General features: G+C 30.9%; 1 protein-coding gene and 1 long non-coding RNA gene across 4 annotated transcripts in view; one reads left to right on the top strand and one right to left on the bottom strand.

Annotated features, from left to right (window-relative positions):
* Positions 1 to 17,672, top strand: part of LOC126734760 (guanylate cyclase 32E) — a 261,555-nt gene that overhangs the window by 99,900 nt on the left and 143,983 nt on the right. For 2 of the 3 annotated variants that reach the window (XM_050438480.1, XM_050438481.1), the window contains 2 exons: positions 8,482 to 8,664; positions 17,111 to 17,228. In XM_050438480.1, the coding sequence (XP_050294437.1) occupies positions 8,482 to 8,664; positions 17,111 to 17,228 (301 nt within the window). Of the gene's footprint in view, positions 1 to 8,481; positions 8,665 to 15,104; positions 15,384 to 17,110; positions 17,229 to 17,672 lie in introns of those variants that run through there. The other variant, XM_050438482.1, reaches the window with a different exon arrangement.
* On the bottom strand, positions 8,298 to 11,159 carry LOC126734761 (uncharacterized). Its single transcript, XR_007660164.1, has 2 exons — positions 10,881 to 11,159; positions 8,298 to 8,656 (listed from the first exon to the last, which is right to left on the bottom strand). It is a non-coding gene; the product is annotated as an uncharacterized LOC126734761 (long non-coding RNA).

Below are 17,672 nucleotides of genomic sequence, written 5' to 3'. Positions count from 1 at the left end.
CAGGTATATCTTGCTGTTTCTCGACATCTTCTAATATATCAACGTCCATTGCCATTATATCCAAAATGTCCTCACCGTCACAAATATCATCTTCGTTAACGGAAGGCACCTCTGATTTGTTATCAGATGGTATGCTACTGATTAAATTTTCAAAATCGCCAGGAAGTAGATTTTCTAATTCTTCCCACCTCCAAGTAATCTTGGACGGACCTGAAAAAAAAGAAATAAACCCTCTGTGAAAATAAATCACTAGTAATAAAAATATCCATAGTATCCAAAATATTCATACATATCCATAGCAAATGTAGATATATTTCACTCCTATTAGATTTGGAAATCACAAAGGAACGCCTGAGACTATTATAGTCAAAGTCTTTATTTCAAACCATTCGTAAATTTCCTGTAAACCAATAATCTTAAACTTTTCTGATACCTCTCAGATTTACTGATGCCTGGTGGTTAGACCGGGATACCACACATTTGTTTTACAAAAATAAAAATAATGGGCATAACAAATTGATGATAACTATCAAAACAATTAATTTCTAACAAATAATTGTAAAGAAAATATGTTTTTACCTGCCATTTTTTATCAAAACCACTTCAAAACGTGAAGCAAATGCACTTGTTTACACCAAAACAAAACAATCCTTTTACCCTAACCAAATATCGAAATAAAAACCAAATTTATTGCCATCTAGAGCATGCATGTAATATTTCCATATAATATACTACTTCGGCAACACACTATGCATTGTGGTTAGATCAAATGACCTTTAGACGTTTACGTAGAAATTTAATAAATTGTGGTTAGCTCAGCTAATCACTGGTCCTGAAAGGATCAAGTTAATTTTCAATAGGACTAAGGTGTTGTAACGTTCGCGGTTGCACAATCTCGTTCTGATCGGGAAAAAAGAAAAAAAAAGTTTTAATTTTTTTTAAGATTCCACACTGGTGCAGGATGGAAATAGATTTCGAATATGGCGCGAGGTATAATAAAAGTCCAATGTTACTTAGTTTAATGACTTTTTATTAATAATCATTCTATTCTTACATTCGGCTTGATTTAAATATACTTTTTAATAGTTCAGCAACAAACTGGTGTCATCGTACTCAATATCCTGGGAATGTTATTACTCCATTTATTATAATGCTTACTAAACTATTTTAAGGTGAATGTACTTATGGTAACCTAAACCTGACCTTGCAATATTTCCTTACTGGAATAAAATAGAATAATTGCTAATAAATATGTTGGAGTTTAATGATGAAGTATAAAATACTTACCAGACACGAAGGCAACTTTATAAAAAAAAATCATGTAAAATAAATGATTTTAAATTATTAATGCCACCTTAGATTGAAATTTAAAAAATTGAATAATTGAAAGGTTAGGTGTCAAAAGTTGACATATGGGGTGTCATTTTTCTTGGATTGTAATTTTCTATCAAAATATGTTAAAAAAGTTGGGGGGTCCTATGTAAAATCAGAAAGTCAGAATCATATCCGGTTAAACCCAAAGTGATAAAAAACAACTAAATACGTCAGCCAATATCAATTTGGATGGTACACCCACTTACCAAATTTTATTTTTTCTAACTTAAAAATTAAAAAAGTTATAGGGGCGAACCACTTTCCTAAGACACCCGGTATAGAATATTTTTTATGTTTTAAATAAATTAATTTAGTTAATAATGAAAATAGGTTTTATTAGTAATATCTTTCATTTGATCATTAGCCTTAAATAGTTCTAAGAATTGGAAACGTTAGTATTTCCGCTAATTGGTAAATCGGTTCTCTGATTCCTTCACCATGGGAATCGCTGACGCAGATCTATCATTCCTACGCCCGATTCTTCCACCATGTTCTAGAGTTTTAAAGAGATAACAGTTGACGCAGTCGGTAGGATCCATAAGACATCAACAGAACAGGAAGATTCCAAATGTTAAAGGCGAATTCTAATCCCTTAACGGATAATGGACCATCTTCAGAGTTGCCAGACAGCAAAAAATAGGCATCTTCAGTTATCGGCACAGGCAGTGAAACATCATTTGAAAACCTCTGCGTGTTTTGACTTATAAAGAATAAGACAACTTAAGACATTTGGCTTTAATATGCTTTCCCATTAACCTTGAGAATTAATATAACCTTAAACTCCAAAGCTTCCATAAATTGCGTACGGTATGCGGTAAGAAGTAACACGTAAGAAGTAAGAAGTAAAGCTCCATGTGGTAAGGATCGTGCAAATTCATAATATAAAAACCTAGGAAGTAAAAAAACGTAGCAAATTTCATCATGTCTCTCTTTCTGAATATTTTCCTCTCTTAAATCTTTACTAGCCTACCCATTTTGATTGGTTATATTGGCGAACATTGACGATCACTTACGATTCCGTAAGAACTATGACGCAAGAAATGAAATTCAACCATTTCATGCGTCTTACGCCTTGCGGCATACGGCAGAATACTACTCATATTTAGAATAATACTCCATTTGAATATTAGTAGTTTATTTTCCTTGCATCATACGTGTTACTTCTTACTGCTTACCGTACAAATTTATGAACCAGGCTTTATACTTAGCGCATTCATTTCCAGAAGAAGATCTGCAGTTCACCTTAAAGAAACCACAAAGTTGATCTCGTCCTAAAAAGTTGTTGCAAGGCATCAGCCTTAAACTAAATGACGGGGTTGTTATAGTTTAGGAGAAGTTATAGTTAGAAAAGTTTATAAAGAACCGGTGACATCAACAGGCGGCAAAATCCGCGCATCTCGTTATTCTATCGATCGGGTCAGATGACTATGTCGAGGTCTGAAGACAGTGGAGGCGGCACACTTGTTGAAATTATTAATATTTATTTGTACTAGAGTTTAAATAGCCCTAGATTTTTAGTAGGTATAGCTAGCGATATTATAAGTGCGTTTGATTTAGTTGAAATACTAACTAAGAATGCATATATTTGAATATAATTGCTCCGAGATTCGTTTAAAAAAATGTAGATAAATTACAATTATATTTTTTAGCATTGTGATGTGCCCATAAAAAATAGTTTTACTTACAGGAGGATGCAGTTCGCTAATTATTTTTAAAACAGGACTTCAAATAGGTAGCTGAAAATTATTCTTTACAAGGATTAGGTATTTTAAACGACTTGTGTAAAGAAACAAATTGGTATAAGCTTAAAGTTTTATTTCATTATTAAACATATTATATATTTTTATTCACTATCAGATAGTGTATTACAACCTAAATCAGATTCATCCGATGAAGACCATTCGATCTCTTCATCAGATGAGCCTGTATTTACTGTAAATTTCAAAGAATCCAATTCTTCATCAAAAAGGTGATGACTTTCGAAATATTGTTTTTCTATGTTGTCTATATGGTGGCAAATATTTATCCACTCATCATTAGAAATTTTCGCAAATTTCTGCCTTGTCAAAGTTTCGACATCCAATTCTTAACAGTTGCCCAAATTTTTTCTATCGAATTAAGCTCTGGGTGGTATGGAGGCAAACAGTTTTTTTTTAATTGTTTTCAGCAATTTTGATAAGGTTGGTGTACTTATCGGCTCTTGAATAATAGCCCGATCAAGAAGCTTTTGAAGTATTACTGGAAAGAAAATAACATAACATAATAAGTTTATATTTAAAAATGTAAATAAATAAATATACTCCATATGGTTATTTTATGTCAAACCCAAAAAAATACTTAACAGGTGCCGCTTTTGTCTAAATAATAAAATATTCTGGTTTTATATTGCAATGTAGGGTAAGTAAATTACTTGGGTTTTACAACTGCCTAAAATATACTGTACTTACATTTTAGAGTAGGTCTTCTTTTTTCAACTATGTAGAAATCATACACTATTTGTTTTATATCTTTAATTTGGGTCAAAGTAATGTTACCAATCTTCTGAGATTTTCTTAACCTTTTTTTACTTGGACTGGTAAAGGATCAGGAAGGTATATTTTCTATATCTTCTGACTCTTGGACCACCCTTCTGTAAGTTGACTGGGATACTCGAGTGGCAGCTAACGTACGTTGTCTAAAATAATTATATACTATTATTGTAAGTTATCAATACAATAAAAATTAAAATTTGAAAACATCCTACAATAAAATATGAATTTATATTGTTCACTTACCTAACATTTTTCAAAGGAATAGTAATTCCTTGCTCTGCTTCTTTTTTCATAAAAGCTGCCACGTTAGAAATAATCTCTCTCCCTTGGCTGTGAATTATTTGTCCTTGTTTGCCTACTTTCTTAGATGACATCTAAAAAAAAATTAGAAAGTAAAAAAATTAATATACACATGCACACTCTAGGCTGTACATATATACCTACAAGTTAAATACCTATTATTTTGTTTATTAATTTTTTTAAAGGCTATATGCAAAGCAAAAATAAAAAAATTATTTCAAAATATAGAAATTCGTCTTAAATACAAATTAATTTTAATGTAAAAGACCAATTGGTTTTTTTTTTAATTTCCCTCTTTCTCATTCATTTTTTTATTTAATTGTTCTTACGAAGTTTTCAGTTTTTGTAATTTAATCTAAATTAGTTTTTTTTGTCGGTTTAAGCTAAAAAAATTATTTTTATTTTACATAAATTTTATAAAAATTAAAATATTTATTGCTAAAAAATATTGAAATTTTATTACAGTTTAAGTATTTTTTTTTAATTGATTATTATAAAACTTTAAATTAAACTTTATGACCCTAACAAGTGGTTACCATATTAGACTTAATGTTTTTAGTATATCTTTGTCAAATATATGGAAATATTGAGCCATAATTCTATTTGTTGCAAACAGATGCATTAATGTCATTAGAATTTGTCAAAAGAAATCAATAATCCTTCCATTTTTAGCCATAATGGAACAAATATATTCTCCAGGCCCGGATTTACAAAAAATGCCGCCCTGGGCACTGTGAAAAATGCCTCCCGTTTTTTTGTACATTTACGTTTATATCACAGATGTACAACATATTATTAAACAGTAAAAAGTGACAAGATTATATTTGTGGCCTGTGAACTGTGCCTTGTCAATAACGCTCTGCAAGTAAGCAAATTCTATTCGAGTTTCTACAGATAAAAATACTTGTATGTAAATAAACTTATATTTTATCGTTCGATCTATCTCTTGTTTCATACGATCTGTAATAAGCTGAATGAATAATTTTTTATTCCATCTTCTTAAATCAAAGGTTTCTTTTTTAACCTAAGTTAACTTTAAGAAAAAACTAACATAACTTTTGAAGAACTTGAAAGAAAAACTCACAAATCTGTAACACTACTTATATAATAACGTGCCGTACTATTGTAGTTGAAGGAAAACTCTGTAATACAACATCCTCACTATGTTTTATTGTCCTGACGAGTGCGATTTCTAGATCAATTTGAATATTAAATTGTCTCTTAAAATCAAAGTATATTTTAAATAATATAATTTTTAACAGTAATTAATTTTCATTTATTTTTTTAAATTATTAGACAATTGAATAATTTAAACCAATTTTACTTACCTTTTACAATAAAAATCGGATAGTCTAACTAAAAAACTATAATCTATTTCACTATTATACTTAAAAAAAAACACACACAACAGATTTAAAATGCCTTATAACACGATTAACTCACTTCCCATATGAGACGACACTGAGTAGGCCTTCAGGCTACGTCATAGGCTTTAAATCTCCGGCAGGTACAAAGAAAGGAAGTACGGCGGCTGCTTTGTTCTTGCGGTTTCTTTAATAAGAAGCGAGAAAAAATATATTGCGGTCGTCTTTTCTCTCTACCACCGGATTTTTTATCGATTTTGTCTTGAAAAATGGGTTTGTGCGCATATTGAGCAGCCGGTTCTTTATAAACTTTTCTACCTATACTTGGTCAAGCTCCAAAATTGACTATGTTGTACAAAATATAATCAACATACTAAATATATGCATTAAAATAAACTGCTAAATATATTACGATATTGAGTGATCGATTCCCGTATATATTTACGGTCGATTCGAGTCTTTCCACGGCCACCAATCAACAATCAATCAGATAAAGATAGGCAAGTTCGACGCGGATAACGTGAAACAGACGAAGATCCGAGATTCTCTCGATGCTGATGGGTTTGCATTGTGGACGGGCCGGGAATATGAAACAGAGTCGCGCGCTCAAAAATAGGAAATGCAATTATTTTATATGTTTCATTATTGTTATTTTACAGTTTTCTTCAAATAAACGAATATAAGTAAAATATTAATTTGTATTGCGTTCTATTATTTATAAACGTCATTTTTTACTAGATATTATACAGGGTGCGGCACAAAGAGCGAACATTTTTAGGACAGGTAACGATTGGCCATTAGAGAAGGGAGGGGTGTGTGTCAGATTACATTCGGTGCCTTGACTCAAAGCATTTCAATTGAATTCAAATCCGGCTTGATAGGTTCCTATTTTTTTTGAAGAAAATGGGGTTACCGTTTCAGTAACGTCCAAACGTTACGTTAATATGGTAAACACCTTTATCCCCGAGTTAGAAAGAAGACGTATTGACCGTGACCGTTTGTGGTTTCAGCAAGATGGAGCCACAGCACACACCGCCAGGGCATCCATGGCTGTTTTTCGTCCTTTGTTTGCCAACCGTTTAATTTCAAGATTCGGTGACGTTTTATGACCTCTTCGGGACCTCAAGTTTATGTAAATAATCGTCATAAATTAGATGAATTGAAAGATGTAATCTGCCAGGAAATTAGTGAAATCAATAGAGATTTGCTGCAAAAAGTAGAGGCCAATTTCCGCGAATGCCTTCAAAACTGCGTCGATGGAAACGGTCACCATATGCCTGATATTCTTTTCCACAACTGAAAATCCATCCGAGTATTATCAAATGCTATATCTTTGTGTATGTTGATCTACCAATAAATTTTCCCTAAAGCAAAAACTAATGATTTTATGATTATTTCAAAAAAATCCTATTCCTCTGACGGACAATTATACAGCGTGTTACAAATTCCTAGTTCACTATTGGGATCTCGGTAAATATAAGAGATAAGAAGGTGGTTAAAGTTAGGGCAATATTTGTGCCTAAAAATGTGTTATTTCAAAATTTGTATAAAAAATATTTAAATTTATATATCTTGTTTGGGCGCTATTGGACCACCCCTTTTATACGTGGAAATAAAGTTTCGAAAAATCAACCATTTCTTAAGATATGGCACGCATCCTATATATAGTACAGACCTATATATAGGATGCGTATGGTAACAATAAATTATAACAATTTTGAATTTTGTCAGTGTGTTTTAATTAACATGGTGCAGATTTGGCACAACCTAAAATCGGTTTCGCATTTATATTATACTGTAGTTTTTGTTGTTATTCTATTTGCTATATACCGTTGATCTTTTGTTTTATTTACTTTCGTCTGAACTTTTGAATAATAAAAATGTCATTTTGGCGGCCTTTTGACACTAGTGATAATAAATTGTATTAGTTTATGACCGTTTTACCGATCAAATTTTAGGAGAGTATTAATTTCTTGACACATGACATTCGACCTGAATATATTTTAAACCTGAATTACAATTTTTAAATACAATATACGTTGTTAATAAATAATTATATCTACTTAATAAAAAAAAAATTACAGTACTGTTTTTTAAGATAAAAATTTAAGGTTAAATAGCATTGACATTAAAATTAATGAGTATTTTATTATGTATTTTATTTTTTTGAATTTTTTTAATAATTAAAAAAAAACTGTGTGAAAAATATGTGTCATTAAATCTAACCATGACTTTTGCGTGACTTGATAAATGTTTTTGTTGATTGTAGAATAACCTATTTACTATATATATATTAAACCAGAGAAACAAAAATGCACGCCAATGCCTCATAAAGAAAACGCCGCGTGCTAAACGTTTTTAGTTTTTATGCTTGTCCAAGTAACTTCACCTAAACTATAACTTTTTTAAAGTCAAAACTAACCACGTGTGTTATTTCGCAATAAACCAGAGTCAGCAGTTCTTGGAACTGGAAACATTAATTTTTCCACTGACGGCAAATTGTTGACCTAATTCCTTTAGTATGAGAATCGCTGACTTAGTTCTGACGTTGTCCACGCACGATTCTTCCATCATGGAACCGCTTAGACAGCTCTACTACCATTATGTATAAATACAGAAAGAACTTATAATTTAAGGCAGATCTGTAAGATTAGCTTTAAGTTGCTTTAATTTTGATTTGTAATTATGAGTAGTAATTATTTTTATAAATAAAACGCTTTTAACGAAGTAAAATACATTTTAACTGGATTTAATTACATTACTTATGGAGAATACATTGTTTTTTCAAAACTTTATTTGATCTTGTTCATTGATTCTTTTAAATCAATGTTGCTTTATTACAGTAATATTATTATTAGTAATTAGTAGGTGAAGTATAAATATTTTCTTAGTATGTTTCTCTTATATTACAGCGCTGCAGTGACACAAAAGTATCCGATCGAACGACATTTACGACATTTGCAAGAACTTTACCGCCTTCCAGTAAGGTCTCGAAAAGTGTGGTGGCATTGTTGATTGCATTTCACTGGGATAAATTTGTCGTGGTGTGTGGTACAGATCCCGCTTCTGGCAGTCAAGTGCAAGAGGCTATAGAGGTAAATTCTTAAAATGTACTTTATTATTTAACTTCCAAGAAAAAAATGGACGACAAATTGTACTTTATAATTCAATACGACATAACCATCATCAGAAACTTCAGACTAGACATACATACAGGGTGATTCATTAAGAATGGGCAATCTCTGAACTGGAGATACTGCACACCAAAATATGGCGATTGAGTTTAACATGTCTTATACAAATGTTGCAGGTTTACGAGATACAGGATATTTAAAGTTAGAATTTCTTAATAATTTTGTGAATTTAAGCAGTATTGTTTTGAAAATTGGCGACTTTATGTGTTTTGACATGAAAATTACGAATTTTGTGGAGAAATTAGCATTTTTTATACAGGGCGTTAGTTACACCCCGTTACTTAGGTAAATTACAACAAATCTTTTTTGTCTCATCAGTTATGGCTAAAACGACTAGAAAATCTTAAAAGCAGTTCAATTTTGAATAAAAAAGGTACTATTGTTTATTTCATGTCACTCTATCAGTTTTTAAGTTATTTGCATTTTAAACATTCAGCGTAAAGAATCCTAACCCACCGTTATTACATTGACTTTTTTTCAAGTAGGCTTGTTTCAGAACTTATCAGTTTTTCGTGTAAAGAAATTATATTACAATTTTACTGTCACTAAGTAAGAGTGTATTATTTGCAGTAAAAATTCGAAAATAAGAGAATGCCACGTCATAATGAATATTCCAACAGTGAAATGCGTGATATGGTTTGCGTTTTTCAGTCAAATTATAGTGGACTTGGTGAAGGCAAAAGTTATTTAGAATTATACCCAAATCGACGACAACCCAATCACAAACTGTTCAGATGTATTTATACCCGCCTAGGCGAAACAGGGTGTTTTCGTCCTAAAACCTTAAATGGTGCTCCAAAAAATATCAACGTCGATGATGAAGAAGAGGTTTTAGCTCGCATTTCGTAAAATCCAGATCTCAGTACTCTGGAGTCTATCTGGAGAATTTTAAAGAAAGAGAATCTCTGTCCATATCACTATACTCCTGTCGAAAATTTGCTACCTCAAGATTTACCAGTTCACCTACAGTTTGCTCAGTTTATGCTAAATAAACAATCCGAAAACCAGGTATTTTTATGTATTTTTTAATGACCTTCTTTTCACCGATGAGGCGACGTTTCCTAGACGAGGTGTTTTTAACTGGAAAAAACAATCATTTGTGGGACTCCGAAAATTTACATGCTTAAAGGAACGACATTTTCAGCATGCATTTAAGGTAAATATTTGGTGTGGTGTGATATCTGGTTTTTCTATTGGTTCTTTTGAACTTCCTCCTAATCTGAACGGGCCCCTCTGTTTAAACTTACTTGAACAACAGTTAAACCAACTACTAGAAGATGTACCAGTAGCCATAAGGCTGAACATGTGGTTTATGCAAAACGGGGCGCCGCCACATTTTTCTCTGTCAGTACGGCGATACCTGAATGAACATTTTCCTCACTGTTGAATTGGGCCTGGCAGTGAATTTGTTTGGCCACGTTGAAGTCCAGACTTAAACCCTCTAGAGTTCTCAATATGGTCACACATGAAGGACATGATTTACAAAGATACAATTAATTTCATCGAAGAATTACGACAGAAAATTCAAGAAGCTGCTAATATTATCGAAAATAATCGACAAATGTTATTTCATATTCAAAGATCTTTAAGGAGACGCCTTACAAAGTGTATTGAAGTGGAAGGCGGGCATTTTGAGCATTTACTTTGAAGTTTTCTTTTGTTACTGATTGTTATTTGTTGTCTTTACTGTTGTTACCCAGCACAGTAGTAATTTAAAAGAATAAATTCCTATTAAGCCAATGTAATAACGGTGGCTTAGGATTTTTTACGCTGAATGTTTAAAATGCAAATACCTTAAAAACTGATAGAGTTACATGAAATAAAGAAGTGTACCTTTTTTATTCAAAATTGAACTGCCTTTAGATTTTCTAGTCGTTTTAGCCATAACTGATTAGGCAAAAAAGATATTTTTATAGGTATTTGCTAGCAAACACAGTAGAAAATAAAGGTCTTATTTCACCAGAAATTCCTTTTATTATGACGACCGGTTTCGCGATTACAATATCATCGCATCATCAGGTCGAGGACTAAAAGTAAAAGACACAATTTACATAGATACTACGCTTATCGAAAATTGGTAAAATACTGAATAAAATCGAATTTTAAAGCGTACTTACATTGTTAAAAACGAGATTTGTCAAAACAAAACAAAAGTACATATAGAACGGTACAGTTAAAATTAAGCGAGTAAATCTTATCGTAAGATAACAAATAATACACTTAGGTTTAAAACAATAACATCTAAAAAGCACCGTTACAACACAATAGACAAAACGATCTAAAACCGCCATTCAAACTAATCTGACCAACAGAGTCATCTATATCTAGTTTTCATAATTAAGAAAGAACGTTATAAAGAAATCTATATTTTATATCCTATAACCGAATGGGTACTAGATAGCGGTACCCACAGTAACTTTAAAATATATTTTTTTTTTTTTAAACTGTTAAACAGATGTCTCTACCAGTTTATATTAAGAAAACAACGGGGTTTTTATTAAAATAAATTAACCGGAAAGGGAGGGAAGAGTTATTCAAATAAAATATTAATTAAATTAGTTTCAGGAATGTTAATCTGAATATTAAGAGATTTGTCATATTCTTTTTTGAGAGATCTTTTAATCTCGAGTAATTCAAGATTATTTAGATTTATGTTGTCCTGAACTCTATGTAAGATCTTGTAATTATCTAGTAGATTCGATGGGTGACCGGTCTCCATAATATGCTTAGCAAATAATGACTCAGGATTGCCTTGTCTAATGCATCGGTCATGTTCGCTAAACCGAGCTTTAAAACTACGCTTCGTTCTACCTACATAAAAATAACCACACTCACAATAAAGCTTATAAATTCCTTTACAAGATAACGGATCCGTTTTGTCTTTATTATTAATCAATACCTAATGAATTGCTCGATTTAAAGGCAACCTTAATATTTAAAGAAGTTAGAACTCGTTGGATTTTATAAGAAACTGCTCCATTGTATGTAAGTGAAATGAACTTATTTACTGGCTGATTAAATATTGTTTAAATACTGACTTAATATTGTTTGATGTGGTATGTAGACATTTTGGAACGCATTACGTAATAGAAATTTATTTTTTATTTTGTCTACTAAATTGGGAGAAAAATTATGAGTTTGGGCAATTTGTTTGATAATATTCAACTCTTTATCCCTGCTTTCAGTTGTTTGAGGAATCTGTAGTGCTCTATTTAGATAACTATTTAAAGCTGCTACTTTATGTGAAAAAGGATGGAATGACTCATTGTGTATGATTGTTCCAGTGTGGCTAGGTTTTCTATATATCTCAAAATCATGTTTATTATTTACGTTTTTAATAAGTAAGTCTAGAAAGGTTATGGTTTTATTGATTTCCACTTCTAATGTAAATTTTATTTTTGGATGAATGTTATTAATGAATGATAGAAAATCACTAAGATTTTGTTTATTGCCATTCCATAGTAAAATTCAGTCATCTACATATCTATAATAATACAGTATATTAGATAGGTAGGGGTTGTTATTCAAAATATTATTACTTTCGAAGTGATTCATAAATGTATCAGCTAAGAGGGGGGATAATGGAGATCCCATGGCTAGGCCATCCTCGATGCGATGATGTAATCGCGAAACCGGTCGTCATAATAAAAGGAATTTCTGGTGAAATAAGACCTTTATTTTCTACTGTGTTTGCTAGCAAATACCTATAAAAATACATCCCAGAACATGGACACCATTCTCCAAACTATTAATTCTGCGAGTCTGGCAGATTGTGTTCGACGTTACGAGAGGCTAATGGTAAAAAAGACATGTAAGAATACAAGTATATACTTCAACAACCAGTGCCTGAAGTGGAAACTTACCCCCAAGTATATACATATCAAGCTCAACCAACAAAGGTTATCTAACAGGAACAGCCGCTTATTAAATACACTGAGAGGTAATTTTATAAGAGAAGAGATTAGAAAAAGTTATATTATCATTAATAATATAGACATTCAACTTAAATGTATTTATGATAGACTAAGAACAGGGCTATCTTTTCAAGAACTCAATAATACTTTAGGAAATATTTCTTGTAAAATGCAACACTTAAAAAACACAAAAATTGTATCTTTACAAAGAAAACTTAGTAAACTAAAACAAGAAAAACAGATTGCTTTCAACAGACCTTCGATAGAACAATTTGATGTTATACATAAATTTCATAAACCTTGTCTTCACTTTTCTAATACAACTTTTAATGATAAAGAATTAGCACTTTTATCTAGGGGTTTAAAATACAGACCGGTCATCCATAATAAAAAAGAAGCCTTACAAAATTTAGAAATGTTAACAGTGGAAACTGAAACGGTTCTACAGAATATAGAAGCAGATAATATAAATCAAATTAGAGCCCAGTGTAGTAACATTTTAAGAACTGAGTTAAAGTCAATTAAAAATGCACCTAATAAAACTGAAGGTGATTTCAATTCGACACTAATTAAATCTATAAAAAATAAATTACAAAATTCAAACTTAACCCTGACAAAAGCTGACAAAGGAAACTGTGTTGTTATCTTAAATAAAAATGACTATGACACTAAAGTGACTCAATTTATCCAAGAAAATAATTTTCGAAAACAGAGTGCAAGATTACCATCATTTATCAAAAAAGTGAATGACACCTTAAAATTTTGTACAAATTTAATCAATCCTCAATTAAGATATTTTCTTTCAGCTAACAACACAAATGTTCCTAAACTTTATGGCCTTCTTAAAGTTCATAAATCAGATATACCTGCTTCAATGCCCATAACACCGGTGGTAGCATACACTAACTCTCCAATATATAAATTAGCTAAATGGCTTAATAATCACTTAATTACTACTATAGATTGTCACTTTCCCTACACTATAAAAAATAATATTCAACTTGTGGACAAAATCAAAGATATCATTATCCCTGAAAATGCCTTTTTTATCTCTCTAGATGTAACAAATCTCTTTACTAACATCCCTATATTCGAGGTAGTAGATATTATTAAAAACAAATTATTTAATTCTACATTGACTAATATCGAAACACAAGAAATAATAAATATCCTAGAAATTTGCTTAAAACAAAATTTCTTTAATTTTGATAATGAAACCTATATACAAGAGGATGGCCTAGCCATGGGATCTCCATTATCCCCCCTCTTAGCTGATACATTTATGAATCACTTCGAAAGTAATAATATTTTGAATAACAACCCCTACCTATCTAATATACTGTATTATTATAGATATGTAGATGACTGCATTTTACTATGGAATGGCAATAAACAAAATCTTAGTGATTTTCTATCATTCATTAATAACATTCATCCAAAAATAAAATTTACATTAGAAGTGAAAATCAATAAAACCATAACCTTTCTAGACTTACTTATTAAAAACGTAAATAATAAACATGATTTTGAGATATATAGAAAACCTAGCCACACTGGAACAATCATACACAATGAGTCATTCCATCCTTTTTCACATAAAGTAGCAGCTTTAAATAGTTATGTAAATAGAGCACTACAGATTCCTCAAACAACTGAAAGCAGGGATAGAGAGTTGAATATTATCAAACAAATTGCCCAAACTCATAATTTTTCTCCCAATTTAGTAGACAAAATAAAAAATAAATTTCTATTACGTAATGCGTTCCAAAATGTCTACATACCACATCAAACAATATTAAGTAATCAGCCAGTAAATAAGTTCATTTCACTTACATACAATGGAGCAGTTTCTTATAAAATCCAACGAGTTCTAACTTCTTTAAATATTAAGGTTGCCTTTAAATCGAGCAATTCATTAGGTAACTTATTGATTAATAATAAAGACAAAACGGATCCGTTATCTTGTAAAGGAATTTATAAGCTTTATTGTGAGTGTGGTTATTTTTATGTAGGTAGAACGAAGCGTAGTTTTAAAGCTCGGTTTAGCGAACATGACCGATGCATTAGACAAGGCAATCCTGAGTCATTATTTGCTAAGCATATTATGGAGACCGGTCACCCATCGAATCTACTAGATAATTACAAGATCTTACATAGAGTTCAGGACAACATAAATCTAAATAATCTTGAATTACTCGAGATTAAAAGATCTCTCAAAAAAGAATATGACAAATCTCTTAATATTCAGATTAACATTCCTGAAACTAATTTAATTAATATTTTATTTGAATAACTCTTCCCTCCCTTTCCGGTTAATTTATTTTAATAAAAACCCCGTTGTTTTCTTAATATAAACTGGTAGAGACATCTGTTTAACAGTTTAAAAAAAAAAAAATATATTTTAAAGTTACTGTGGGTACCGCTATCTAGTACCCATTCGGTTATAGGATATAAAATATAGATTTCTTTATAACGTTCTTTCTTAATTATGAAAACTAGATATAGATGACTCTGTTGGTCAGATTAGTTTGAATGGCGGTTTTAGATCGTTTTGTCTATTGTGTTGTAACGGTGCTTTTTAGATGTTATTGTTTTAAACCTAAGTGTATTATTTGTTATCTTACGATAAGATTTACTCGCTTAATTTTAACTGTACCGTTCTATATGTACTTTTGTTTTGTTTTGACAAATCTCGTTTTTAACAATGTAAGTACGCTTTAAAATTCGATTTTATTCAGTATTTTACCAATTTTCGATAAGCGTAGTATCTATGTAAATTGTGTCTTTTACTTTTAGTCCTCGACCTGATGATGCGATGATATTGTAATCGCGAAACCGGTCGTCATAATAAAAGGAATTTCTGGTGAAATAAGACCTTTATTTTCTACTGTGTTTGCTAGCAAATACCTATAAAAATACATCCCAGAACATGGACACCATTCTCCAAACCAAAAAAGATATGTTGTAATTTACATAAGTAATAGGGTGTAACTAACGCCCTGTATAAATAATGCTACATTCGCCACAAAATTCGTAATTTTCATGTCTCAACACATAAAGCGCCAATTTTCAAGACTGCTTAAAATCACAAAACTATTAAGAAATTTCAAATTAAAATTCCAACTTTCAATACCCTGTATCTCGTAAACCTGCAACATTTGTATAAGACATGTTAAGCTCAATCGCCATATTTTGGTGTATGGTATCTCTAGTTCAGAGATTGCCCAATCTTAATGAATCACCCTGTATATATACCTAGATTATAATAGATGCATCTCACTCTTCAAAACTATTAATGCCCTTACGATAAAAAAAATTTCACGTTGTTGTTCCAATTTCTTTTTAAGATAATATTGACAAGCTTTCAAATAAGCTCTTCTGGACACAGCATAGGCATTTCGGTGATGTTCGTTATTTCCCTGTTCTTGTATAAAGTCTTACTTTGATAGTTTTTACAGCCATCATTTCAGAGAAGCAGGCTCATTCCAACGAATGAATCGTTGGCCATACAAATTTTTGTGATAGCGTATAATAGCTGTTACTATTATCAACTGCTCTCCCCTAGTCATACAATAGTTTCTTTTTAGCTCTGATAGCACTGTACTAAAATAAGTTATCTTCAAATTTTTGGACCAGGACGGCTCTGGACGACTGGAATGGGTGTATACGAACAATCTGTTGACCAATTAAATACCATTTTCGATAAAGCAAAATTTGTTACACATCTTCTGTTTTTAGAAATATTATTATCTGGTGTTTTCTACTGATTCGTGGCCAATCTTTGATTGCTTTTTCTTCATCTCGATCTTGACACTATTTACTAATATTATATTTTAGGATTTAGTAGTTAGAGGTTGGCCTGTCGGAGTTTAACAAATACCGCTTCTTCAAATATTTTTCTTTATAAAGTCATCCAGATAAACCAGCCATAATTCCAACATAGTTTCCATAATGCTTTCAAAGATGGCTGGAATATTACAGAATACAAAGCTTAGTGTTTTTATTTAAGATATGCAACAATCAAATTGATGCTTCAGATCTTTTATCAGCTTTAAATTTCACTGTTCCCTCATCGATACAAGAAGACACAATGCGGTTTATTTTAACAGTTATGGCACCAATTTGGCCTAGAAAGGGCGTTTATATAGAGCATGCAGCTGGTTCAATGATGCTCAGTTACAGATTGATGTCGATCTATCTGGCATAAATAATTTTAAATTGATTAGATTGTAAGTTGTTTAAACATTTAATACACCACCTATTATTAGTTTTATATTATACTTATTAGGGAATTCGATTTTTTTATTTGTTACATTGTTGAATTTATTGTATTTATCTGTTAATATTTGTGGCTTTGTAACTCGAAAATGTGTTTTTTTGGAAACACTTTTTATATTAATTTTAAATTTTTAATATTTTCTTTTTAATTACAGGAATTGTCAACAGTACATGGACTGACTTTAACAGCCACAAAAAAATACAATGATTATATACCAAGATACATTGAGCAAATGGATAAGATTGTTGCTGAAACCTATAAAATTACAAGAGGTAAATGAATTTTTGTTCCTTTAATTTTTATTATGTGTTTATTAACATTTTCTGTTAATTTGTATTGGTCCTGGTATTTTCCTAGAATTATCGGTAAAATATCATTTAAATGCAAGTAAAAAAAATCCCGGTTTAATAAAGCATTATTTAGTATGAAGTTTACGTTAATTAAATCAATAAAATGCAAAATATATATTTATGAGCAGCGATTGTGAGGTAGAAATAAAACCTTATATTTGAAAACTATTATATAATTATACAGCTTTTGGCAAGCGGAAACAGATTTTAACAAAATATATAGAGTATCTTGTTTAAAAAAAACTACTTAAGTCAATATCTTAAAAACCGTGACCTTTAAAGAAAATTTGTACTGTATTCTACACCTAAATATCTACAAATCCTTTTTTTTTTAAATTACCCTATAGCACAAAAACTAGATAGCTA

Source organism: Anthonomus grandis, chromosome 4 (genome assembly GCF_022605725.1).
Source record: "Anthonomus grandis grandis chromosome 4, icAntGran1.3, whole genome shotgun sequence".
Taxonomy (NCBI): Eukaryota; Metazoa; Arthropoda; class Insecta; order Coleoptera; family Curculionidae; genus Anthonomus; species Anthonomus grandis.
This window is presented reverse-complemented; position numbering and strand designations above follow the sequence as displayed.